Here is a 25,590-nt window from a genome sequence, read left to right on the forward strand (position 1 = left end):
TAGCTTGCATGTGTATGTTCACCAGAACTTAGACACCAGTTAGGCATGTTGCTCACAATCTAGTTGTCATTAGGCGACACATCTTTTATCTTACTTTATGTGTGCTTATTATTTCATCCTCGAGTCATCCATGATTAGGTAGACGTTCACTCGGGGATATTTGTTCCCATTTCACATGATTTTGCCCAAAAATTCTTCGAAGTTAATAAATAAATGGCATAAGAGACCAAGTGTTCGCACTCGGGCGAATTGGGAGTGCTCTTCGAACTTCTCCATTCGTCATCAGGCACGGACCTTTTGTATCTCTGGTTATCCATTGCAAACAGAGCTTTTGTTTTGGTTTCATGGCGCATCCATTGATGGCGACTCTGAGTTATTTTTAGATATATCTTGGTTTCGAGCCCTGGCTCCGGATCAAGATGTATCTCTTTCTTTTTATATCGCCACTCATGCTATGCTGTGAGGGTGACAACCGTTTCGAGAGTTCCTTGGTAGAGCTCTCCTTCACGTTGTGGAGATCTAGAGGATGTAGGGACTCGTTCCCTCACCGTCTTCGGATCGGGGTCCACACATTCCACCCGCGACTTGAAATCAACCTTGTCCTCAAGGTTGGAGATTAAGCGCTGGCATCTTCTAAGTAGATGTTTAATCTTAAGGTCGGCGCTTTCGATCTCGTTGATGGCTGTCAGTTTCCCGTTGCTTCCAGGCAATTCGAATTTGTATGAGCAAGGCGAATGTAATGCCGGAGATGATTGCGGCAATAGAGGTGACTACAAAGGAGGCTAAGAACTTGAGAACCAAGTTCCGTATGTGGTTCTTGCCATAGTGTTTGTCAAGTGGTGTTGGTGATGGAGGAGAGGTAGATTCTTGTGGAATCGCAGGTAGGCTGTTGGAATCCAACCCATCCAAATTCCTCCTCCCTCTTCCATGGGCTTGGATGAGGAAGGCCAGCGAGAGGAAAAGTAAAGAAACAAGAGGGGTTTTCCAAGCCATGTGTGTACCAAGTAAGAATGGGAGAGAGCTTTACGTTTCAAATAAGTGTACAAGACTTCTAAATAAAGGGGTAACTGCCACTTTTTAATATCCCTTCTTAAAATGAGATCCCGTGTGGAAAATAAGCAATCGCCAAAGTGGATCATGTTTGAACATTGAATAATGATATGGAGACCTAGAGAAGGACCCCTCGTCACACGTTAGTGATGTTGGGTCCTGATTTTTTTTGCTTTTCTTCCCTTTAATGGCAAAAGCTACCCTCCCATGCCATGTGGCATATAGGGATTTGCTCGGTTGTACTTTCGGTTCCATTGTGAGTCTCCTTAGCAGCACTCTTACACATTTGATTTAATTTTTGTGTAAAATGATATACGCACAACCACATTTTAATAATTGAACAAACATAGATTGTCTTTTCTTTTTTAGTTGGGTTGTGAAAGCTTTTTGGGAACTGTAACAACTTTTGGAGGAAGTCTAAACTGAAGGCAGCCCTTGCAAAAAATGTTGGAGAAAATCTGTGTAGTGGTTGAGAATGAAATGAGAAGATGCTTCAAGGCGCGTAAACGCTCTCCTTAAGACGATATTCGCCCCCACCAGTAGTGTGCAAAGGGGACCACTGTAGACACCCCATTTTGACCGAACCCCTTTACCTTTTGTTTTGGTTTGAAACCCTATTAGACTAATGTTCTAGAGCCCCACTAAGAGCCCCACTATGTCTCATTAAGGCACTTCTCCTTTGAAGATAAGCCTTGTTGTTTAGAACATATTCCTTAGGGAGCCTATCTTAGTTTTGTAGAAGGTAAACTCATAGGAGGCAGGACCTTGCCTTGTTTGTAAAATCTTCTTCAAGTTGTATCCCAACTTGTACCCCTACTAGTTGGAGACCAACTTGGTCTGTTAGTTGCCTCATCCCTGTTTATCATTGCAAGGGCAAGGATAAGGATACCTGGAGTCCACTTTTGTGTCCAGGAGATTTGCTTAGTCTCATTAGCCCCTATTTTGGTAGTATTATTAGAGAGTCTTTGACTCATTCATTTTTTAGGTAGTCTTATTAGAGAATCCTTAACCCACTCATCCTTTTGGAAGCATTATTAGAGAGTCTTTGACTCATCTGTCGCTTTTAAAGAGTCTTTGACTCATTTTGTCTTTCTTAGTGGTATTATTAGCGAGTGTTTGACTCACTCGTCCTTCATTTGGTATTATTAGAGAGTCTTGGACTCATTTATCTTTTAGGTTGTATCAGTATAGAGTCTTTGACTCATTTGTCTTCTGTAGCTGTATTATTAGAGAGTTTTTGACTCACTTCCCCTTTTGGTAGAGTTATTAGAGAGTCTTTGACTCATTTTGTCCGTTTAGTGATATTATTAGCGAGTCTTGGACTCATTTGGTGTTATTAGAGAGTCTTTGACTCATTTGTCTTTTTAGTGGTATTATTAGATAGTCTTTGACTTGTTTGTTCATTTCCTTAGTGTTGTTAATAGTTAGGAGTTTCTCCTTAGTGTTGTCGTTGATCTTCTTCTTTATAGACTAGCACAGTCTCATAGAGCTTTGCCTTTTGAGATCTTAAATCGTTTTCTTGTCTTTGACATTAGTTTACCTGGTTTAGGGGTTTCCTCTATTGACCCTAGGGTTTGGCCCTAGGGTGTTGCTTTGTGTATTCCCTTAGGTCTTTGACCAAAAGGGTGAAAACAATTATAAATTCGAAATCCGAAAACATTGGAAAAACTTTAAAAACCAAAAACATCAAAAATTCCAAAGTAAAAAACACTTGAAAACATTAAAAGCCTTAAATCATGTTGAGTGTTTTAGAAGTAGTAATTAGGAGAGTTCGTTTCGAACTACGTTGGCTTGATCCTCTTTCACGAGGTACGTAGTGCAGCTTGAGATCTTTATCCTAAGTCCAGCCAAACTTTGTAAATAAACTTTGTAAATCTTTCAAAAATCATTCAAACGACTTTAAAACCTTGTTTTCAAAAAGATCTTCCTCTAGAGTTAGGACTTTGCCCTAGATAGAGAGTTTTAGAGTTAGGGTTTAATTTTTGATTTGTTGTGTGCTTGTTTGTGCTTGTTTTAGAGTTAGGGGTTTGTCCTAGAGTTATAGGAGCGCATCCGTCCGGTCAGTTGGAGATCCACATCGCCGATTGATGACTAGAATAGGATGCGTTGGTCAACCCTTTGTTTTCCTTAGGAAACACAGCTTAGTTGCACATAGGTTGTAGGAACCACCTGCATTAGCTTAAGGCTAACCTGCATTTAGTTAGGGCATATAGGGTGTCCTAAAATCCGCAATTCACTGGAATTTAAATAATCGCTTAAGAAGTTTTAATAACTAGTCCGGTCTTTTAGATCGAGTCTAGGATAGAGGTCTAGGTGTCTTAAGGCTAACCTGCGAAGAACTACGTTGCTCTGATTCTCGTGGAGGCGGGGATACGTAGGCTTCTTTGGATGAACATCAGACCATCCAAGGACTCGGGCTCAATCGTTAGAGTCTTAGGATTTGTTGTTTTGTCATGATTTGTATTTTGTCATGTTCTCTTACTTTCTTGTACAGACCCTATACCTGTAGTTGTAGCATGCATGTGTTTGTCCACCAGAACTTAGACTCACTCATAACATAGTTGTGATTGGGCGACACATCTTTTATTTTATTTTGAATGTGATTATTATTTCATCCCCGAGTCATGTATGATTAGGTAGACGTCTTCCCGGGGATATTTTGTTCCCATTTCACATGATTTTGCCCAAAATTCTTTGGAGTTAATGAAAATGGCATAAGAGACCAAGTGCTTGCACTCGGACGAATTGGGGGTGCTCTTCGGACATTCTCCATTCGTAATCAGGCACGAGTCCATATATATTTTTGGTTATCCATTGCACAGAGGATTTGATTTTGGGGTTCCATGGCCTATCCATGGATGGTGACTCTGAGTTTATTTCAGGTACATCTTGGTTTGGGAATTTATCCTTGGATCAGGAGGTATCTCATTTATCGCCACTCGTGCTTTGCTTTGAAGATGGCATCTGTTTCGAGAGTTCCTTGGCAGAGCTCTCCTTCACATGTGGAGGTCCACAGACTGTTGGGGACTTGTTCCTCAGCATTTCTCGGATCGGGGTCCACAACCACGAACTCTCCAAGATACAATGAAGCCCGGTTCCAAACCGATTCCTTGACGACGTTCTGCACTGAACGGAATCAAGCCTGAATCACCTTTGAATTTTGCAAGTATTTGAAACACAAGAGTTCTGCTTCTGCAGAAAATAGAATACTTGAAAGGATTTCTAAAAACAGTAAAACAGTAACTTTGTAGGGGTTTAGAGAGAGAGAGAGAGAGAATTGTGCTGGGAATAGTATTTCTGGGTATGCCAAAGTAGAAATCCGAATTCTATCTAGAATGAGATTTTCTACTGTTTTTTATAGAGCTTGTGGTGGCTTTTCCCGTTGGAAAACACCATTTCTGCGCATCCTTTCAGCTGGTTTGAATTCTGACCGTTAGATCGTGTCTAATCATGACTCTACAGATCAGATCAATCCTGGAGTGACCGTTGGCATATGTAAAAACCCTTCCAACTCCGTAACCGCTAGATCTCCCATCCACGGTGCAGATTGCACCATTTAGGAACTTGACCGTTGTGTAGAAGAGACACAATCCAATGGTCATCATCCACTAGCTATTACAAGTGCAAAGTGCCCCTAAAAAAGCGCCACTATGCGCCCTATAGCCCATTGCTCACACCGCGCGCGCGTGTGTGCGAATGGTGCGTTGCACCGTGCCGTGGTTCAACCCAAGGCTAAGACCATTGTGCACCATAATAAAGAACAGAAAAAGGTAAAGCTTTATAAGCCCAATTTTTCTTTTCTTATGAGTCAGTACGGGACTATCTTTTTCACACTACTTTTGCACTCTTATCTTTCTCTTGCAAAAAGCAAATCTTTCCAAAGAAAAGTTTTTCCTTTTCCAAAACACACTTAGAAAATATTTTTCAAACACTTTCTTTTGACCAAAAAAACAGATTTTGAAAATCAAAATCTAACAAAAAAAGAGGTGAAAGGGCTCCTCCATTGGCTGCAAATCACCATCATGTTTGACTTTTCGGCAGTTATTAATGCATGATGGTGATGTGCAGCCAATGGGAGAGCCCTTTCACCTCTTTTTTGCAAGAACTCCCTTCAGTCTATAATTCCTCCAACTTTTGAGGCTCTTTAAATAATAAAAGACGAAATGGGTTACTGCAAATAACAAAACATGGTTTTGCTGATATCAGTTCCCTTTTTTTCTTGTTTTGTAATTCTTCTCAATCCTTTCTGTCTAATCCCTGAAACCTACCTATTTCGGAATTAACACTGCACCCAAACATGGCCTAATTGTGTTTCCCATTTCTTTCTTGCAAGCTTTTGGACCCGTACCGGTAGAGGGGAATGCTCCAGGAAGATGTCATTGAATTAAAATGAGGCCAACTTTATAGATCCAACCATCTATCTAATGGATCGTATTTCTCAAATGCCCCAAAGTTCATGCGAATTGAGCAAATTTAACCCCAGACGGAATTGGCATCCTATTCTAATTCCTATTTCGATTCTTCTGAAAACGGAATGGGAAAAAAGTTTAATGAAAATTTTAATTAAAAAATTCTAATAAAAATTTCATTTCAAAGGGAAAAGAATCAGAATACCATCTCTTAGGACAGGAAATGGATTTCAGCATTTTTCTCCTTTAATTCTGCCTAGCTCTCAATGCTGCCCCCTTATTCAGTTATTCCATTCATTTTTGAACCAAAATGCTAGAATAAAATAGAATCGAAAAAGGATGCCGATTCCAGGGACTTATTCTGACAATCCAAATCCATCTTAAGGTTGAATTTGGATTGCTGGAATTAGGAATTGGAATATTGATTCCGACGGGGGCAGAATAAAAATTCGATTCTAATCGGGGCAGAATCAGAATACCATTTGTTGGGAGGGAAAACAAATTCAGGTATTCCATCCTCTAATTACATCCCAGTATCAATTCTGCCCTCTTGATTCATTCCTTTTTTCACCAAATGCAAAAATTGAATGAAATTGGAATCAAATCCAGACTCTAGTGCTTGGTTTCGAGAATCCAAAGACACGCGCTACAGATGTATTTGGATTGCCGAAGTCAGGAATTGGAATCGGAATCAGCATCTTATTTCAATTCCTATTTTGATTCCCATGCAATGGTATGGATAAAAAAAAGGGAAATGATAAATACGCCCCTTTTCATCACTTGGGACACCCAGCTGCAGTGTATCTATGACTGCAAAGGGGCTGTTGTACTTTCACATTTGAAGGGATGAAGTGACCTGATTGCCACGTACAATGCAGCTGGTTGTCCCGAGTGATGAAGAGGGGCACATTTATCATTTCCCTAAAAAAAATTCAATAAAAATTTAAATTCAACCAAGGTGGAATCAGAATAACACCTTTTGTAGGGAAAACAGATTCTAGTATTTTATTTTCTTATTTATTTTGCCCATGTTTCAATGATACCTCCCTTATTCCGTTCATTAGAATCAGACTAATCGAAATAGGATGCAGATTCCAGCTCCTGATTCCGACAATGCAAGCACACCCTAAACTTGTTTCTTAGGCCATGTTTGGCAACCGCGAATTTTTTTTCATGATAAATTTGTTTCTAGTAGGGCGGGTGTGAGAAAGAGAGAATTGAGAGGGCACTGAGTGAGTAGCGAGAAGTGCCTAAAAAACAAGTAAAAAATCAATCATATTTTGGGTGGAGTTTTGGCACTGAATGATTAGAGGGTGAGGAGGGCCTAAAAAACAAGTAAAAAACCAATCACATTTTTGGTGGAGATTTTTTGTTCCTTGTTTTTCAGGATTTCCATACCCTCTCCCCACCCAGTCCCTCTCTTTTCTATCCTTCTCCCACCCTCCCTCACCATTGGGTCCAGGGGAACAAAATTCATTGCAGCCAAACATGCCTTGCTTACCGGCAATCACAAAACTTGCTAGGATAGCTACTAATAATAGGATTGTTCAATGGCTACTGATATTGGCATTACAACGTTTTAATAATTGCACAAACACAACTTGTCTTTTATGTTTCAATTAACTTCTGAAAGCTTATGTTTTAAAGGATTGACAGGGCATTCATAGCATGTTCTCTTTAAATGTAGCTGCCAATGGGATATATGCAATTAGAAATTCAAGCCATTCACCGAGGGATTATGCTAGCACAAAGCAAAGGCATAGAAAATATATGGATCGAGTTGGATTCGGAAATTGATGTTAAAATTAGCATCTGCCCATGGCAGTTGAGACCACTAATGTCTAAAATGTGGAGTAGCCTCCAATCCTTCAAATTTTGAATGGTGTCCCATACTTGGTGAGAAAGCTAACATGGCAGTTGACTACTTATCAAAGGAGGACTGCCCATGTAAAAGAAATGACATCCCTCTTCACATTATTCCTCCCCCACTACTTGATATTTTATCATTAGATTGTCGTGAGACTTACTATATCGGGATGTAATTCTTATTCATTAATGAACAAGTAGGGGTCTGAAAAACCACAGCTTACCTAAGAAAAATTTACTTCAAAATAGGAAGGTTCTTTCAGTTTGGTCTAAAGATGCTCCGGCATGGTCGGTCAGTGCAACCGTGTGTGTAGAGTGGAGTGGAGTATGTGCATGCGGAAGTGATTAGTGTGTGGGTGTGCCATCCTCTATCGAGCTAAGAAATCGGTAACTCAATGAGTGGATCAACGACCGAAATGTTTCTGTCCTCAGGGATTGGATTTCAGCCGATTGGGAAGAAGAGGGGAACGACACTCCTTCCTTGGGCTCCTCTGCCTTTACATAGATGAAAATAACTCTTCACAATACAGACACGATGCCAAATGTGGGGATGTCAAACACACACAGAATGTGATTGACAAGTCGACATGAGCAGAATGATTTGCGATTGGTCAGCAAATGCTGATGCGCACATAATGCAAACGACGTTGTTGATTCACGCAAAATGTAAATAACTCTCAGGGTTGACAGACCCTCCAATTCAAGCTAAATGATAAAAAGACACAAACAAAATGCCAGAGCGAGGGATAGTTGGATTAAAGAGAAAGACTCGCATGGGAAGATGAATTCATTGCTTCCTTAATCCGGATAAAAGCAACGTCTATGGAAAAGTAAAAAGTACAATGCTGGAAAGTAAAAACAAAATGCCAAAACATATTTGGATTTGGTGCTGGGACCTCTTCCTTGAGACAGATGCCTCCTTATATAGCTATATTTACACTCTCTCTTTCTTCCAGGTGGCCATCGTCAACCTTCCCTTCCCACGATTGGCAACTGTGGTGTCACATCTTTGACTCAGTTCATCATGTTATTGACTTGGTCGCTCGGTTCCATTTGACTGATTGGCCTTAGAATACAAGTAGGGCGAAACTTCTAAAAACTATCCATTCTTTTATGTTCCACTACTTGCATGTTCGTCCATATTCTCACCAAATGCCAGCGTGGCGTATAAATCTCCTAAATCGGTCCAAACGAGACATCACTTGGTGATTCGGTCTTTCATGACCGACTATACCCAAAATGGCTGTAAACAAGAGCTAATTCAATTTCCAATCCATCGTTAAAAATAAAAAAAATCCTTTTTAATTAAGAGAATTGCTAGTGTCCATCGCAAAAGGCATTTCGCGGCTGGTCTGTCGCATGTCAGACCAGCCACCTCTCGAAGGGAGATATATTGTGAGCCACATCATTGATGCTGATTGCCTCCCTGGGACCCCTGATGACAAAAATATGGCAGTAGGAAGAAGATCTTTACAACTACTTGTAATTTTCTTCAACTCCCATGGGTAATTTTGTCATCTAGAAAAGATCAGGGGAAACCTATAAGTAGCTTTCTGTTACTCTTCATTCGAATCATTCTTCCTCTTTCAGAATCAGTTACAACAAACAAACAAAAAACCCCTAGAAATGTCACCTTCTCCTTCCAAAAATTCGGCCTTTCTTTTCATTTCCCCCCCTCAATTATGTGCTCCAATTGTCATTCTTGTTTTTAACTAGAAAATTCTGATTTTCCCTTTCTGATTCTGACACACATTCAAACATTAGAAAAGGTATGCAAAAAAACAACAACCTCTTTTCACAATGAACAATCGAGCACCCAATTCCTTAAGGTGCAATTACAAATGAAAAAAACAAAGAAAAAAAAATGGGGTAAGGTCATAAACAATTACAATTACACTCATAGAAAGAAAGAAAAGAAAAAAATTACAGTATGCTTTTTCTTTCTTTGAAAAAAAAAGAGGGAAAAGAAAATCTCAATCTGCCCGTTGTAAGAGGAAATGGAACCCAGAGTTCTGACGGAGTAGAGGCGGTGGATCGACATCAGACAGGCTGATGTCGAGAATGGACCGAGATATGTCATCCAATGAGAAAGGTATGCTGGAATTTCAAAACAAATAATGGTTGTATTGGTGTCAATTTCATCTTCAAATTCATGTAAATGAGTAATGGTTTGGAACTTTGGACTGTATTCTTTGTGGGTTAAGTGGGTTAGGAATGATTACCTTGAATCGTCATCCAACAAGAAAGAATTGTTTGGCAAGTTGATGGAATCTTCTGTCATCAATGCTCTCATCTTTCCAATTACCTGAAGAAAGCATTTGCCAAATTGTAGATGTAAGGATTTTAGCTTATTAGTCATGTTTTTAATGTGTGTTCAAGATGAAAATTTGATGTAGAATGTAGAGTTAGGGGCCTAGAGTTGGTGGGTGTAGCTTTAAGGATTCTAGTTTGTAGGCGTGTTTTGCCAAATTGTAGATGTAAGGATTTTAGCTTATTAGGCATGTTTTTAATGTGTGTACAAGAAAAAAACTTGATGTAGAATGTAGAATTAGGGGCCTAGAGTTGGTGGGTGTAGCTTTAAGGATTCTAGTTTGTAGGCGTGTTTTGCCAAATTGTAGGTGTAAGGATTTTAGCTTGTTACTTTATTAGACATGTTTTTAATATGTGTTCAGGATAAAAACTTGATGTAGAATGTAGAATTAGGGGCCTAGAGTTTGTGGGTGCAGCTTTAAGGATTCTAGTTTGTAGGCGTGTTTTGCCAAATTGTAGATGTAAGGATTTTAGCTTAGTAGGCATGTTTTTAATGTGTGTTCAAGATAAAAACTTGATGTAGAATTTAGAATTAGGGGCCTAGAGTTGGTGGGTGTAGCTTTAAGGATTCTAGTTTGTAGGCATGTTTTTAATGTGTGGCCACGATAAAAACTGGATGTGGAATGTAGACTTAGGCTTTTTGAGATGGTTGTCTTCTTAAACTTGCTTGTAAGAGGTGTACAATGCAGAATGAGGGATAAAACTCAATACCAACATTTGAAAACTCCAAGGATTCCACAATGGTTTGGGGTTCTTCTATATGTTATAGTGAATGGATCCTCATACAGACTTCAAACTCCGACTCTCAAAGGCTGAGTTGCTGATTGCCAGTCAAATTCAGAAATCAAAAGACCAATTATTCGGAGGATTGGAGTTTCTGAGAATTTGGTTTTGATTAGTGGGCGTCGTTCAACATGACAAATGCGAGGGGGGGAATGTTTGAAGGTGTTGAATCGTATGCAGGATTTCTTTTTTTAAATTTTCCTGCTCGTAAGCACTGATTACAAGAAACTGTAACAAGGCATAGAACACCTTGAAATAAGTTCTACATGTATTGATAAAACTGAAATGACACTTACCTCTGGAGATAAACCCTGTGTCCCATATTTGTCATCCCAAAACATTGTCCCAATGCGATAGATTTGTGGAATGCTCAAGACCTAGAAATGATGCATGTTAGTCTTATGGAAATCTGATCATAAATAGAGTTCCAATTGTTCTGTTTCTTTTGATGTAAAATGAATTTTATCCCTGTTTTTAAGTGGAAAAATAGCCGTAGAATTTGTTTCACTCCGATTTTACATCGAAAGAAACAGATCCAATTGAATTTTTCCACCTAAGCTTTTCTGGTCTTAATTGTCCAGGGCATTTTGGTTGGGGTTTCTGGTAACTTACCGGGCAAAGTTCATTTGTGATCTCATCCAGGGGTTTTTGTGCTTTCTGATGCAAAACCTGCATGTGGAAGAAATCAAGTTTGTGTTAATAGTGAATCCATTTTCTAAAGTATGTAATAGTAATAGCTTGATGATTCGGGATCTAGCTTACATACCACAAACCCAACAGCTTGTCTTATATGCCGGAGTTCATCCCACGATGTCCCTGAAAACTGCAATTCGAGTTATGACATCAGAACAATTCTAATAGCATTTCTTTTTCCCCTGTGATTTTACTAAGAGTGTTTCCTAGGACTTACCTGATCTGTTGCTTTGGAGCACCACTGTTCCAATTCTTGTAAACCAGCTTTCACATATTCTCCGTTGCTAAATGAGCAACATTCACGGCGGAGCAGTAAGCTGCAGAAAAAAACCCAAGAAGAAATGGGGCAATAGAGCCCTTTCTACATGAGAATCAGCTTACCTTGGATAATGTATGCATAATTGGGAGGAGCCCATGAATGCATATAGCTGGGATTTTTAGAAGCTATGTACCTGTTGAAGAGCTGCACATTTATGAATGAGAATACCTGACTGAAGGTTTTACTTATGATCATAGAAGGAACCTGCAAATAGCATATCAAAACATTATGATAGCCTGTGTGGTTTTGCATATTTTACTGTATCTGTCAGTATCTTCCAATTAGGATCTTAGATATTTTACTATACACTTTATTTTCACCACGTCATATCTGGAACACTACAATACACAAACAAAAAACATATGTACATTGTAACATACACAATATGTTGTGTGGTAGAAGCCTTATGCTAAAATATTAATGCCTCATTGTAAAGAAAGAGTTTGACTCACATAATTTTCACACATTATAGCCAGTGTGTTGTCCAGGCTCTTGACAATGCTTTGCCAATGTATGCTTGATGCTTGTTTTGCAACTACATTTGAATGAATACTTTTAGATGACCCTCTTGGCGTCCTTGCTCTCGCAGATCTTGGTGCCTGTAGAAGTGCTCTATAGGATTTAGTCATAGCCAAATGCAAGACACACAGTGTGTATTGAATCATGAAATTTATGTGTCGGTAAAAGACTTGCCTGTATGCATAAATTTAAGAACGGGCTGATCTCTTTCTTCAAACTATCTCTGATCATCCCATATATTTTCTCAACATAAGCAGTCAAGTGTTGCTTAAATAGTAGGGCCGGGTACTTGGCTTCAACTCCGGATTGAACATCTGGCTTGCCTACCATCCCACTGTACCCACTGGAAATTCCCATTCCTGTTGAAGACGTACGGTGGCCCTGAAAATATTGTCCAGAACATCATGAATCACTAAATGGAATGGGAACAAGATCAAAGCTGCTCCTCTCCGGCTCTTGGAAATGGAGTGGATGTATTAAAGAACTTACTCGTGCCATTCTACCGAACAATGTAAAAGATGATGTTCGACTGCGGTGTGAAGCTTTGCTTGATGTGTTGCTTGCCTTGAGCGTATTTTGTAATAGAAACAGAAGAGTAGATGTTGTTGATAGCCAATAAGCAAGGTCTCGGGCATTCTCGTGATTCTGTAAGGCACACATAATCATTCCCATCAGTGGTCACCATCGTAATCTCTTAATTCTATCTTTTAATACTGTGGCAAGTCTCTTTCCTAGCAACAATTTGAGTGCTATGGATGAAAAGAAATGCAAGAATATTCAAAGGATTCTCAAATGGAGCCCGGTTCATCTTTAATAAAGTGATTGCACTAACTGTAGCTTGGGTCAAAACAATACCATGCTTTCGTTTTGTTTCTGCCTATGATCTATGGCATGGTTGGAAAGAAATATGGTGCGGGCCTAGCACTGATCCCAAAGTAGTTCAAACTTTGAAGCATCCAGATCAAGGGATTCTTAAGTTGAACTTCAATGCATCCAGTTTGGGTAATCCCAGGCCCTCTGGTATTGGAGGCCTCTTGAAAGATGAAAATGGGAATGGGCATTTAGATGCCCAATTGGTGTGGCTGACGCAAGTGAGGCGGAAGTTCGTTCCGTTCACCAAGGAATTAAGATGCTTCATAGTGTAGACTTAAATAAGGTGGAGGTGGAAGGGGATTTTCTCAACGACATAAGATGGCTAAGAGAATCAAGGACGGTTCCGTGGATGTTCGCGGCCCTACTTGACGAGATCCAGGACACAGTTGGGACTGCATCAATATCCTTCATCCATATTAGATGGTCAGCTATACTGAGGCGGACAGATTGGCTACGGATGGTGTTTCCAGGGAGTCTATTGAGCTCTTCGATTTTCTTCCTCCCTAGTGTATTGATCTCTGTATTTTGTTCCTTTTCCTTGAGATTTCTAAAGTTGTGCGTTTAGGGACCTCCTCACTTTTACCATTCAAAAAAAAAAATCTCTCTGTTATTCTAATAAAGAATAGTGATAAATGTTCCAGCGGGATCAAAGTCAATCACCTCAACCGATGACCGGATTGTCTGAATAATACGATCAAATATATTGGTCTTGTCAGCTTCAAACGATCGCCATTGAAGCAATGATTTATAGACTATGCATGCAGCAGCAGGTCTATTCTTGTCAAAACGCTTATCTTCTGCAAGACACTTGATAAGTGCGTCATGATTTTCCTGGTTCCACAAAAATAACCAACATGGTTGGTAAGATATGTGAAGCAGGAAATGTCTTGTGATATCTGTAAACACTTCTTAAATTATTGTTGTTCTAGATATTATGTTAGGGACTTGGGCTACATACTTGTTGCCTGTCGGTTAGAGACTTTTGCTTGGTTAGATGGGTCGGAAGAGGCACCAACTCCTGCAATCAAAATTTACTTGTTATACCTAAATAAAGTTGCAACATGAGGTAGATATTCAAGAGTCTAATTCTTCACTAATTTATATTGCCGTGTTTCACATACCTTTGGTTTTTTAGGCTCTTCTTCAACTTGGCCATTCTCAACACTCTGCGTCATAAAAAAGGTAAGTTACTTGAAAAAACTACAATGGTAAATATGTGATCTAAATACCACTAAAACAAGGTTGAACCTGATTGACTGGTCGTGGGTGCATCTGTTCAAGAGTAACTATTGGTTGCACTACATGTGCAGTTTGATTACGGAGCAATTGATTCTCTGACTCCAACTTTTCTATCTTACTCTCAAGGCTGGACATTAAACAAAATTTCAAAAGATGATTGTATCTCAAACCACAAACACCCAAATCAGCAACATCTTTAGCATTTATCAGTAATTCAGTATTATTCTATACGAATTAATATTCAAGGTTTAATACAGATTCTCAAGAAAGTAAATAACAAAAGTAATTTTAATTTCCTTAACTAAAAAATGGAATTCTTGATTGGTTATAACATCCAAATACTGACGTTTTCATTTCTTCGGAGAGGTCCTCTTGTGTGGATGCAACCAAAGCTTGCTGACGTAGAACCTGGTTCTCAGATTCGAAGTTGGATAAGTTCGCTTCTAGTCTGATGTTCCAAACAGAAATGGAAGTTGTTTTTGTCAAACTTGAATGATAACCATTTATTTATTATAACAGCATAGGAATTTACAATTTTCCATAAAACCTGATGTTGAAAATGGAGTAGCAGCATATGTTACCTTTCTATCATCTCTTGAAGCTGACATAACTTTGACTGTGTTTCTTCGTTTTCTTTAAGAATTGCCTCACTCTGTTTTTGAACCTCTGAATATCTACCTTCAAATTCCTCAGCCTTGTTCTTCCATTCACTTAGCTCAACCTAAAATAACTCATAATTTGGTCATTCTATATATTGAAGACTTTATTGTCTCTCAGCGTATATAATCGTAGTACTTCAGTTGCATATGAAATTTCTGCATTTGCTTTGTTGGTATGGAGAATCAAAGAGGTTGCAGAACTTGAATTGTCTATTGTTTTACCTCTAGTTCCTCATTTCGATTTGTCAATGACTCTAACTTGGTGTTGTCCACGACTGGAACCTCTTTTATGACTGGAGGTGCTTGTTCAATTGCTATCTTTGCTGCCTCCTTTTCCCTGATGATTGCAGCAGCCGCCTCATCTAGCCGTCCTTGCATTTCATGTAAAGTAGACTGCAGCTTTGCAATTTCTTGTGCTTTTGCTTCTTCAAGGTCAATCTACATGAGATCATAGAAAATTACACACTGAAATCAACTGGGAATTTCACTCATTTTGCATTATGTTGTTTCACTGAGAAAACATTACCCTCATATGCTTTTCAAAATCCAATCGCCATGTGAGCTCTTCGACTCGCTTCTCCAACTTGTCCTTGGCTTCTTTAAGTGCACCTGCATCTCTGGCAGCCTACAAGTAGAAAGTGTGCCAATTTAGTCTTTCACATAATCAAGGCGTTATTAATAACAAATACTAGTAATGCTCATCACAAAGTTGAAAATTTAAATGTGTTGGAAAACTCCTTGAAGCAAAGTGCAAAATTCACCATTCGAAGCTTTTTAAGCTCCTTCCTTCCTGCTCTTCCTCTCCACAGGCACTGAACTGTTAAAGTAGCCTTCTTTTCCTGCTTATAAGCTGAGAGTGCTTGGAATCTACGCCATCGAGTCTGTAAGAGACAAGGATTAGTAGATTTCTTCAGTAAAAGATGGCAATGACTTGGCTCGTCAGACTCTTTCAATAAGCTGCATCCATGGTTTTAAATTTCGGCTGAAATATTGAAATTTGAAATTTTGGATTTTGGCTGAAATTATAAGATTTTCACCCAAATCGAAATTTCAATCCTTGGTTGCATCTAATGTCTACTCCTAAAATTCAATGATTTCTATCACCAAAGAAATACTTCCATCCTTCTACTAATCATTTTAGGTGTTCAGTTCAGAAGATTTAATTACCTGAATAATTATTGCAGCTTTGGTCCTCCTCCTGTGTCTATATTCATTGTGGGCTGCCATTGCACGCAAGCCAGTTTGAACAACTATTGCTGCCGCACGCAATTCTGTAAATGCTTTTCTGGCCGTATGGAAACGTGCGTGTGTCTGTATACGAACTGAAGCATTTTCCCTCCTCAAATCTTGATATAGGTTACGAGCAAGCTGGGCTGTGGAGTACATATTAAACATTTCAGGACCCCATGCAAAGAACTCATTTACTAAGTGAAATGATGGAATACAATTACAGAAAATAAGAGACCTCTCCATAGTTTTTGAAAACATATCGTTGCCCTTCGTAGGGCGATGAAATCTTTCCGAATAAGATGTGTTCGGATTTGTCTCTGGATGAGTCTTGCAGCATTTGCCAAGATCTCAATTCTTCGAGCATCTAGTTCAGCCATCTGCCCAGCTCTAAGGAAAACCTTGGTCTTGCCTATCTGCAAAAGGAAAGAGCTTCTGAAACTTGCCCAAGATTTTTCAGACATTTTAGTCTGTACAGGTTTGTTTTATGTGAATAAGGTTACGAAATTTCATGTCCCTGACCTACCTGATATCCCTTCAAGCCCATTCTGTCACAGATGGTTGCACATGCTGATTTCTCATCAGAGCTGTGCCATAGGATGAAGGTGTAAGTGGATACCCATCTCCATTATTATGGTTATAATAATTCATAAACAAAAGGGAATCTTGATTTAGTCGTACATACCCATCTAGAACATCGGGAGCAAGCATTCCAAAACGGTCTAGGAATTCATCAAATGTTCTCTTCGTGGGATAACCGGCGCAACTTATTCTAATTGCCTCTAGCACACCCTGTCACAATGTCCATCAGAGAGAACTCTTTTGCTTTCAGAAAATAGTTACTTAATGGATTATTCTTTATGGAAAGTTTGAATTGCTTCATATGAAGATATAGTTGATGGTACTCACCCCACATCTCAATTGGTTTAAGACGTTGAAGTTTTCAAAGATGCCAGGCTTTAAAACAGTGTTAGGTTTCACACATCTGATGTAATGTGGCTCTGTTGTGCTTAGTGTCTCCATAAGAGCTTGTAGTTGTTGCTGCTTGGTTTTAAGGGAGCAAATGTATGAAAAATACAAGAGAATTATAAATAAGGATTTTTCGTAACTTAAAACATTGAAGTTTAGACCTCTAGAGTCTTGGCATACCTTGAAACGAGTACCGATGGATGAAAACTTGGACTGTTTTGAAGTTTCCTCCGGTAATGGAGGAAAGAGATTTGCGACAAAGTGGCACTTGGACGCATCCAATAAAGCTTGATGTTCTGCTACGACATAATCTTTGTTTTTGTCAAGGAATTGATCAGCTTGGTATGTAACCTGTTAGCAGAATTTTTTTCACTTATCAGTAATTTTCTAACTGCAAAGCACCTTAGGATTATATACGTTTTTAAGATTTTGCTTACATCACCAGCATAATGGTTGATGGTGAAATTAGTTCGAGCAAGTTTTGGTTTGATGAAGCGCTTGTGGCTTTTATATGTTTGATACATCTTCTGGGCAAATGTTTCGTGAGTTGACTTTGGAAACATACTGCAGGAGGTAGATCAAGATTATATTTAAATATATAAATTAAATATAAATATATAATTATATTTAAATTTTTACGTGGACAAATGGAATGAGAAGTTCATACCATGCTTCATCAAGAAGTGCAATTATGCCTCCTGGTTTCTGCATGCAAGCACAATCAATTAGCAACCCGTAATCTGTTTTTTTTATTCTAGGGATTTCTTATTACACGTGATCATCGAATTGAGCAAGTTTAAGACTTAGAATTAGCGTATAAACACCAAATACCTTTTCAATAAGATCGAGCACATCCTGGTTATCAACGAACTCAACATAGCTCCAATTTATCTCTTCTCTCGTGTATTCTTCTTGCTCCATTTTAAATACGTGCTGTGGAATATAGAGTCATAACCATACAATGGAACAAAGAGAATCCTTTTCTTGCTTTTCTTTATTATTTTTTAATGCGAAAGTCATAAAAAGTTTGCAGGTGTTTTTTTTCTTACTTGATTGAAATGCTGTTGCAACTTCTCATTTGTTAGGTTGATACATAACTGCTCGAAACTGCCAAAAAGTTAGTGGTACTATCAGAACATGCTAGTGGATGTTATAAAACTTAAAAGGAGGTGGACATTAAAATTCATATTACTTTATGGAATCTTTTCTACCCTTTGAAGGTTGACCATTTCCATTTTCAGGTCGTGATCAAGTTAGGATCATTCAATTTTCTGGCAGACAGGTGTCACCACTACGTACTTGCAGTGACACACCAGATAAAAGCCCCAAGTACCATACAAATGTGCATGCATATGGATGGGCCGGTGAGGCTTGGAAAAACCAAAACGGTGCGTCACCTTAACATAACTCTAATGTTTTGTTTTCTTAAGAAGATCTCCCATGTTTTACCTGTTGATCTTGAAGGTCTCAAAACCGTAGATATCAAGGACTCCAATTATGCTAATTGCATTAGGGTCCTGTCCGATGGAACTGTTGATTTTGTCCACAATCCTGCCACAATTCATGAAATTGATCATCTGTTATACAAGTGTACCGGCATACCAATAATGTAGATCGGGATTTTGCAAGATCAGTTTTAGGCCATGTGAACCTGTTGACTTGATCCAGTTGGACAACAATTTGGGTGAATGGAATAGGTTAGATTCAGAGATATTGATGAAGAGTAAAAATTTAACACATTTATGAAATTTTGGATAGGGTTTTTGTTCTACCAGTCAGTAGACATCCACATCTAATTTAATTTATTTGGCGAGGTATGCCCAAGCATATTCGGATGAAAAAACAAACTCGGCTGAGCTGAAGTTTACAATTTATATGTTAACCTTACCAATCAAATAGTCTGGAGTAGACTGTCTTTGCTAAGGCATCACGATTTGACGCAGCTGCATCCGGATCAAGCAGTTTTGTAATGTTTCCATCTGGTGTAACTATGACACGCTTACATAGAGAATCTTCAAGCCCCTTCTCATCACACCTGAGGTTGAGGCATCAACTTATTCAGAAGATCCAACATCACTAAGTAGGCACTGTTCATTTAAGATTATGACAGCCGATTGTGAGTGCCAAACCGATTATTGGACTAAAATTTAAACGTTATTTTGAGTCCAATAATCAGTTTGGCACTCACAATCGGTTTGTCATAATCTTAAACGAACAGGGCCTTAGCCAAGGGGATTTCAGCAGGCAAAGATATCAGAGTCATACATGAGCAGCTCGGCAACCGTTTGGAGATGGTAAAGTGATTTATCATCTTTCAGCTTTGAAGAATCAATTTCCTTCCCTTTAACAAACTCAATGTTCCCAAGGTGAAGGATTGCAGCCACTACACGGAATATTGCATCCTGTATATCGAGAAGCTCTTGTGTTAGTTTGATGCCACTGACTCGTTGATAAGATCAAAAGTATAGACATATTCTCTGATATACACTTACCTGTTCTTCCTGGCTAATCCCAACAACATCCATGGCATTTCTGGTCTCCAGGTACTCCCTAGCATCATTCACATTTGCTACTTCATAACAGTTTGTCTGGTTTAGATAACGAAATGTTCTTGGGTCCGCGAGCTTGAACTTCTTAGCATCCTGAAAAACATCTCTCTTGTTAAATTGAAAATCCAAAGTAAATGCATAAGAAATTTCATAATAACACCACAACTTTTGCATAATTCCATTATACATTTCCCATATTGTTCTTCCATATACTCCAGAATCTAGAGTAAGTATGATGAGAATCATTGATATGAATGACAAATATTACAATTTAAGACATGGTTACCTCTGGGGGTGCAGCACAAAGCATATAAAAACAATGATAATTCCTTTCTGGGTCGGACACCTGGCAAACACGAGACCGTTCAAGAAGATACGTGCGGACTGCAGCTCCAGAAATCTTACCACGTTTGTCGAATTGGATCTCAACAAATTTACCGAAACGACTGAGAATTAATTATGTGGCATGTAAGATATCTCCAACTTCAAAACATGATATAAAAGTGAACTAATGCAGAGATGGTCTGGTTTTCATTATTTACCTTGAATTGTTGTTCTTCACAGTCTTGGCATTTCCAAATGCTTCTAAGACAGGGTTGGACTGGTGACATAATAGATAATTAGCCAAACCAATATTATAAGACTTATACCCAAAGGTGTCTTAAAATATTCTCACCTCTAAAACCTGTTGCTCTACTGTTCTTCCCTCTGTGCCTGATCTTCCACCCATGAATGCGAGATATCTCATTAACATCTTTGTGGTCTCTGTTTTACCAGCACCACTCTCCCCACTTACCAATATGGATTGGCTGCCATTTTCATTTATCATTGCCCTGTGTTACAGAAGAATCAAAATCAGCAAAGATATCATTTCAAGCAATGGATGGAGATCATTAGAAAATCTGAATTTCCATACTGTTTCTACCTGTAGCATGCATCTGCAACAGCAAAAAGATGAGGACTAAGCTCTCCAAATGCAGCTCCTTTGTACTGCTCCATCATGTGGACATCGTACAAATGTGGCAGTCGTTGGAAAGGATTTACAGCTATTAAAATGTTCCCTGTGTATGTCTGTTAATTTCAAAGATGCTTATCAGATTTCAATTCAGTTTCCCAAGGTTCAACATACAGAAATGAAAATATTGACTATTAAATGGGAAATAAACTCACATATATCTCATTGAGAGCAAACCGGGAAGCGAGATTCTGAAGGACACCAGGCTCATGCAGGTAAGCTAACTTAGTCATGTCATCAACCCCAGCAGGCGGCGCTTCTGTGTCTTTGGGGTAAATACTGGAAATATTGGCGACAAGCTGAAACTCACATGAAATTACATTCAGTTACTGCTTACCACAAAGAAATCGCTTCCATGTAGCATGTCAAAAGAACTAAAGTTTTCAGGTTTGTCTATCAAAGTGATATTTTAGTCGATACGAGAAGTAACCAGAAAAGCATCTGGAAAAGTTTCAGGTTTGAATCATAATTCAGTTGTACAATTTCAACCATTTAGAATGTTAACCCAAGAGTTTCCTCAGTCAATAGAGACGAAACAATAAATCAGATGAATACCAATAAACAAAAAGTCAAATCCAATTACAATATCTAGTGATGGATTAGAACACTTCACTAGGATGCAATGTCTAATGCATTGCTCTGGCTTCATATCTGGCAGTAGCATGTGGAAATCCTTAACTACCACTGTCATGCCCATAGAAAGATCAAAGGATCGACTGAGTAGGGGCGTAATAGAAAAGAGTTCTTAGAACCCGGAAGGGGTTGGCACGTAGGCTAGTGTCGTGGGTTTGCTCCCCATAGATGCGAGTTCGAGTCCCCTAGGAGTTACCCTATGAGCATGGTTTATGGGTGATTGCGTGCATCCATAGGGATTAGTCCCGCCCTAAAATGGGCTGGGGATACCCTATGTCATCAAAAAAGAAAAAGAAAAAAAAAAGAAAAGAGTTCTTAGATGAGGCGGCCATCACAAAATAGCTTAGTGATGGTTACTGAGTTTGGAAAGGGTGAGTACTTTTCCTGAAGCAGGATAGGACCAGTTTCAGAGCAATAGAAACTTAGTTTGGATTCAGATTTATAGTAACATTTCATTTTTGGTTAATGGGTTTGAAATTCAGTTACCCAAAAAGTTTGTGGAAATCCCACACAAAGTATACGCTGGAAATGCTGATGCAGTTCGATTTGGGTATTAGAGATCAAGAACAAGATTAACAGTTGGAATTTAGGAACCAAATGGTGCTTTAAAAGCATCTTGATTCCAGCTCAATTAAGATGCTTCACACAAAGATGCAGCTAAAACCAAAAACCCATTTAATGGAAAATAAATAATCACATACTGAAGTAATAATAAATCAAAGAATTTTGTTCCTAAAACATTATACAGGCCAAAGTAGAAGTAGTGCAATGGACTTTTCTCATGATAATTCATCAGCTAGCAGTAATTTGTTCAATGTATCAGTCCTGAATTTGAACAAACACTTGGGCCCTGTTTGTTTTGGATTTTGAGAACCAATTGCGATTCAAAAACTGATTATTGGACTCAAATTTACGTTAAATTTGAGTCCAGTAATCAGTTACGGACTCTAAATCGATTCTCAAAATCCAAAACAAACAGGGCCTTGATGAATTTGCCATTAAAAAAATCCTTGATGAATTCACAACTAAAGCCCTACATCTAACTCAGATATATTTGGTGTTCCATTTCCTTTTTGGTGAATCAAAAGCTATTATTTGATTTTGTTTGGTCAGCCATTCAGATTATTTTGACTTTAAAGTCAAAACATGTAAAATGTTTACAATTTTGTTGTTATTCAAATACTCAACACAATATGTTTTTTCTTTAATCCTTCTATATATTAATTGCTGAGTGCCAGAACCCATTCTCAATTTCCAGATTATGTTAGCCATGTAACAGTTACTAGTCTCAGATCGCGGACATCATTTAATTGTGATCAGATAGCTATACCTGAAATGAATTTTGTGGAATTTTAGTTTCTTTTATTAGTATATTTGCACTTTGGATCTCTCTGTATCTTTTAGATTCAGTAACTCTGTTCTTAGTTAGGGATCTTCTCAAATTCAAAAATTGAACAAGCAGAAAGGTTTCTACAAATTTTTTACAGATGAGAATTTCATGTGATTGGTAAAGTAGCCCTGTTGCCAATTATGATTCTATTGCTGTTCCAAATAATGTTCATCTCCAGAGAAAAGTTGATCTGATTGGTCAGATGGCACTCTCAGAACCCACAAGAGATATTATGATTCTATCACTGTTTCAGATAATAGTCATCATCCAGAGATACGAATTCGGCCTTCTGTACTTCTATAATATATAAATTTTTCAATACTAGTACTACAGAATTATTCAATCATCTGCAAAATAGACGGGTTCTCTAAAAGATCTGAGTAGATCAATCACAGAAGAAAAAAAGCCATCATTTTTTGATGAGAAAACAGAATCAGAAGAATCTCCTATTAATGGGTATTGCTATTTCCCATACATAAAAGCTGATCACCAATGACAAAAAATACATCCATGGATGACTATTAAAGCTTACTGTTTTTCCATTTGTAACAATTATGGTGGCGTTGTTGCCATTGATCTCTGTTACTTCTCCATCGATCCACGCGAGCTCCGGATCCTCCACCCATACGTGCGAACCAACGATGATGTTTACCGGAGTTCCCTAAATTACCCAAAAAATGATCAGTTCACACTATTAGAATTCCGAACTGATAACAGAATTCAAAGATCTAGAACAACTTACCATAATTGAAAACTTATCCAATGACCATCAGATTCAGAATTCAGAATTCAGAATTCTTATCCAAAATTGTTGAAGAAGAAGAGAAAAGGATTGTTGGAATGGAATTGGAATTGGGTTTTATTCCAAACAGAGAACAGAATTCAAAGATCAACGAAAAACTTTACAATTGAAAACTTATCCAATGATCATCAGATTCAGAATTCAGAATTATTGTGCTTAAAGAAGACGAAGAGAAAAGGATTGTTGGAATGGAATTAGAATTGGGTTTTAATCCAAACAGAGAACAAAACTCAAAGATCAACAAAAACTTTATAATTGAAAAACTTATTCAATGATGATCAGATTCAGGAATTCTGCAATGAAAGAGAAGAGAAAGGAATGTTGAATGTGGGATTGAGTGGTGGATTGCAGGTAAGAAAAAAAAAATAGAAAAAAGAATGGGAAAGGAGAATGTGTTATGGGAATGAAAAGGTGAAGAAATGAAGGTGGTAACTCAAAAGCAAAAGTAGCCACCCCGCCAACTTTTTTTTTTTAATCTCCTTTTTTGCAATTGCTATGTAGGATGCTGACATGGCAACCGAAGTTCAGAGATTCCGGTCGGTCGTCCGTCAAGCCTACCACTCTTTTGGCTACCCATTTTAAAATTTAGCTCATTTGGATTTTTTCTAATACTCTCAATTAAGTTGTATTGTATTGACCTTATTAAAGTAGTGGTCTTCAACTACTGGGCTTTTTGAGAACACGTGGGTAATGGGTTTTGTTCTATTTATGTTTCTAATTCTATGTCATGTATATTTTCAGGGGTTTGCTAGGCAATTTTAAGCCATTTTGTGACTCACTTTTGCGGGAGAGAACAGTCACATCGGCTCACTTTTGCGGGAGATTTTGTCTTTTTGATTTTATTCGTATGAGGTGGTTGTTTTCTCTTGCAACAGTGAGCCGTGAAATTGCCTAGCAAATCCATATTTGTACTGACCTTTTTATGTTTGTGTCTCGAGTTCTATCTCATGTATACTTCCATGGCGCCTTATGATTACATACAAGAATTGGCTTAGTCTATCTGAGAGCGATACGGAGTCAACCATTGATGACACGAAAAATTGTATATATTTTGTGTTTGGGTGAAACTTTTGTACTCGGATTACGGGTTTATACCATGTCCGAGTATAGCTCTGTATTTTATTCAAATGTAGTGGAGCCGATGATGTTATAAACTCCAAACCATTCATTTGTTGGGCCACAACGTAAATAGGTTATTTCCTACAAAAATAATCTCCGTAGGATGATCCTAACTCTCCAATCTGTACAGGTTTCTATAATGTGTTGTCCTTCTATGGATCGGAGGGTTAGGATCATCCTATGGATATTATTTTGGAGTTATAGTTTATTTATATTAGAGTCCAACAAATGAATGGTTAGGATCTTCGAACAAGCTGACCCTCAACTATAAGAACTCCAGGGTTGGGCATGTAAGGTTTTTGGTTAGGGAAAAATGTTTGTATGATGGAATATATTCTTTTTTGTAACCACATAAATCTAGTGTTCTCCCATTTGCTTGATTTTTTTCTGTTTATTCTATGTTTTTCTTGAACCAAAGATAGGCATTTTACAACAGAACTCATCTATAGGATGATCCTAGCCATCGGTTTGAAAGCTTGCGAACAAACAGTTTAATCAAGATGACCAATTGTACACATATGATGGGCAAAAGCTCAGTGATTGGATCGGGGTCCAGATTGTCTGATCGGTATGAAATATGGTCTATGGACTACCCTCCTTTCCCTTATAGTATTGTATTATTTTATGTGTGTATACCTAACTTGTGTAGCAGACAGGTATACAGAATCTTGGTCTGAAAGTGCCACTGGAATATTACAGGTAGAAGTAACATTCCTCCTATGCGAAATGACATAAATATCCCTACTAGCTTTTTCCTATCTTAGCCACAAAACGAGGAATTTTTTTTTTTTAAATGGCAAAGTAAATTCATTAGAAAGAGGGAAAGAGTCGAGAAAGAATACATGCTAGTACAATAGAACCAAGGAACAAAGATAACGAGATAACCCTCAACGAGGAAAGAAATCAAACCACTCCAGACCCAACCTACTAACACCATCCCTAGCCAAGGAGTCCACCTCCCCATTCACGGATCTTCTCACATGATTAAAAACAATAGAAGACCCTAAAATAAGATCATCGATCTCATCAAAGAGCTATTTAAAAGGAAAAATAATAATCTCAGTAACATTCCTCCCTCCTTTTTGTTCTGTTTGGCGCCTCTAATGGGCTCTAAATCACTTGATCTAGACCGTTCATCTAGCGAGTGGAAACCACGAAAGCCCATC

At 38.3% G+C, this 25,590-nt stretch overlaps 1 protein-coding gene across 1 annotated transcript; it reads right to left on the reverse strand.

The window, feature by feature from the left end:
* Nucleotides 1–9,121: 9,121 nt before the first annotated feature.
* XIF (myosin-like protein XIF) lies at nt 9,122–23,287 on the reverse strand. The gene is made up of 40 exons (XM_077391666.1): nt 23,246–23,287; nt 23,036–23,164; nt 20,636–20,779; nt 20,391–20,536; nt 20,142–20,298; nt 20,008–20,066; nt 19,752–19,911; nt 19,409–19,558; nt 19,182–19,318; nt 18,805–18,951; nt 18,366–18,467; nt 17,966–18,023; nt 17,748–17,849; nt 17,584–17,621; nt 17,354–17,480; nt 17,097–17,267; nt 16,857–16,988; nt 16,633–16,739; nt 16,474–16,534; nt 16,186–16,363; nt 15,888–16,093; nt 15,482–15,601; nt 15,247–15,345; nt 14,943–15,158; nt 14,643–14,782; nt 14,408–14,509; nt 14,071–14,188; nt 13,944–13,988; nt 13,781–13,840; nt 13,483–13,653; nt 12,439–12,594; nt 12,124–12,330; nt 11,883–12,029; nt 11,564–11,634; nt 11,329–11,428; nt 11,185–11,241; nt 11,031–11,087; nt 10,715–10,795; nt 9,548–9,630; nt 9,122–9,422 (listed from the first exon to the last, which is right to left on the reverse strand). Exons 1-40 carry the CDS (start codon nt 23,246–23,248, stop codon nt 9,299–9,301), a joined length of 4,668 nt encoding a protein of 1,555 aa, XP_077247781.1. The 5' UTR covers nt 23,249–23,287; the 3' UTR covers nt 9,122–9,298.
* Nucleotides 23,288–25,590: the final 2,303 nt, after the last annotated feature.

The sequence above is a fragment of the Tasmannia lanceolata genome, unplaced genomic scaffold (assembly GCF_043159265.1).
Source record: "Tasmannia lanceolata isolate RefF3 unplaced genomic scaffold, GAP_Taslan_0.1 ptg000012l, whole genome shotgun sequence".
Classification (NCBI taxonomy): domain Eukaryota; kingdom Viridiplantae; phylum Streptophyta; class Magnoliopsida; order Canellales; family Winteraceae; genus Tasmannia; species Tasmannia lanceolata.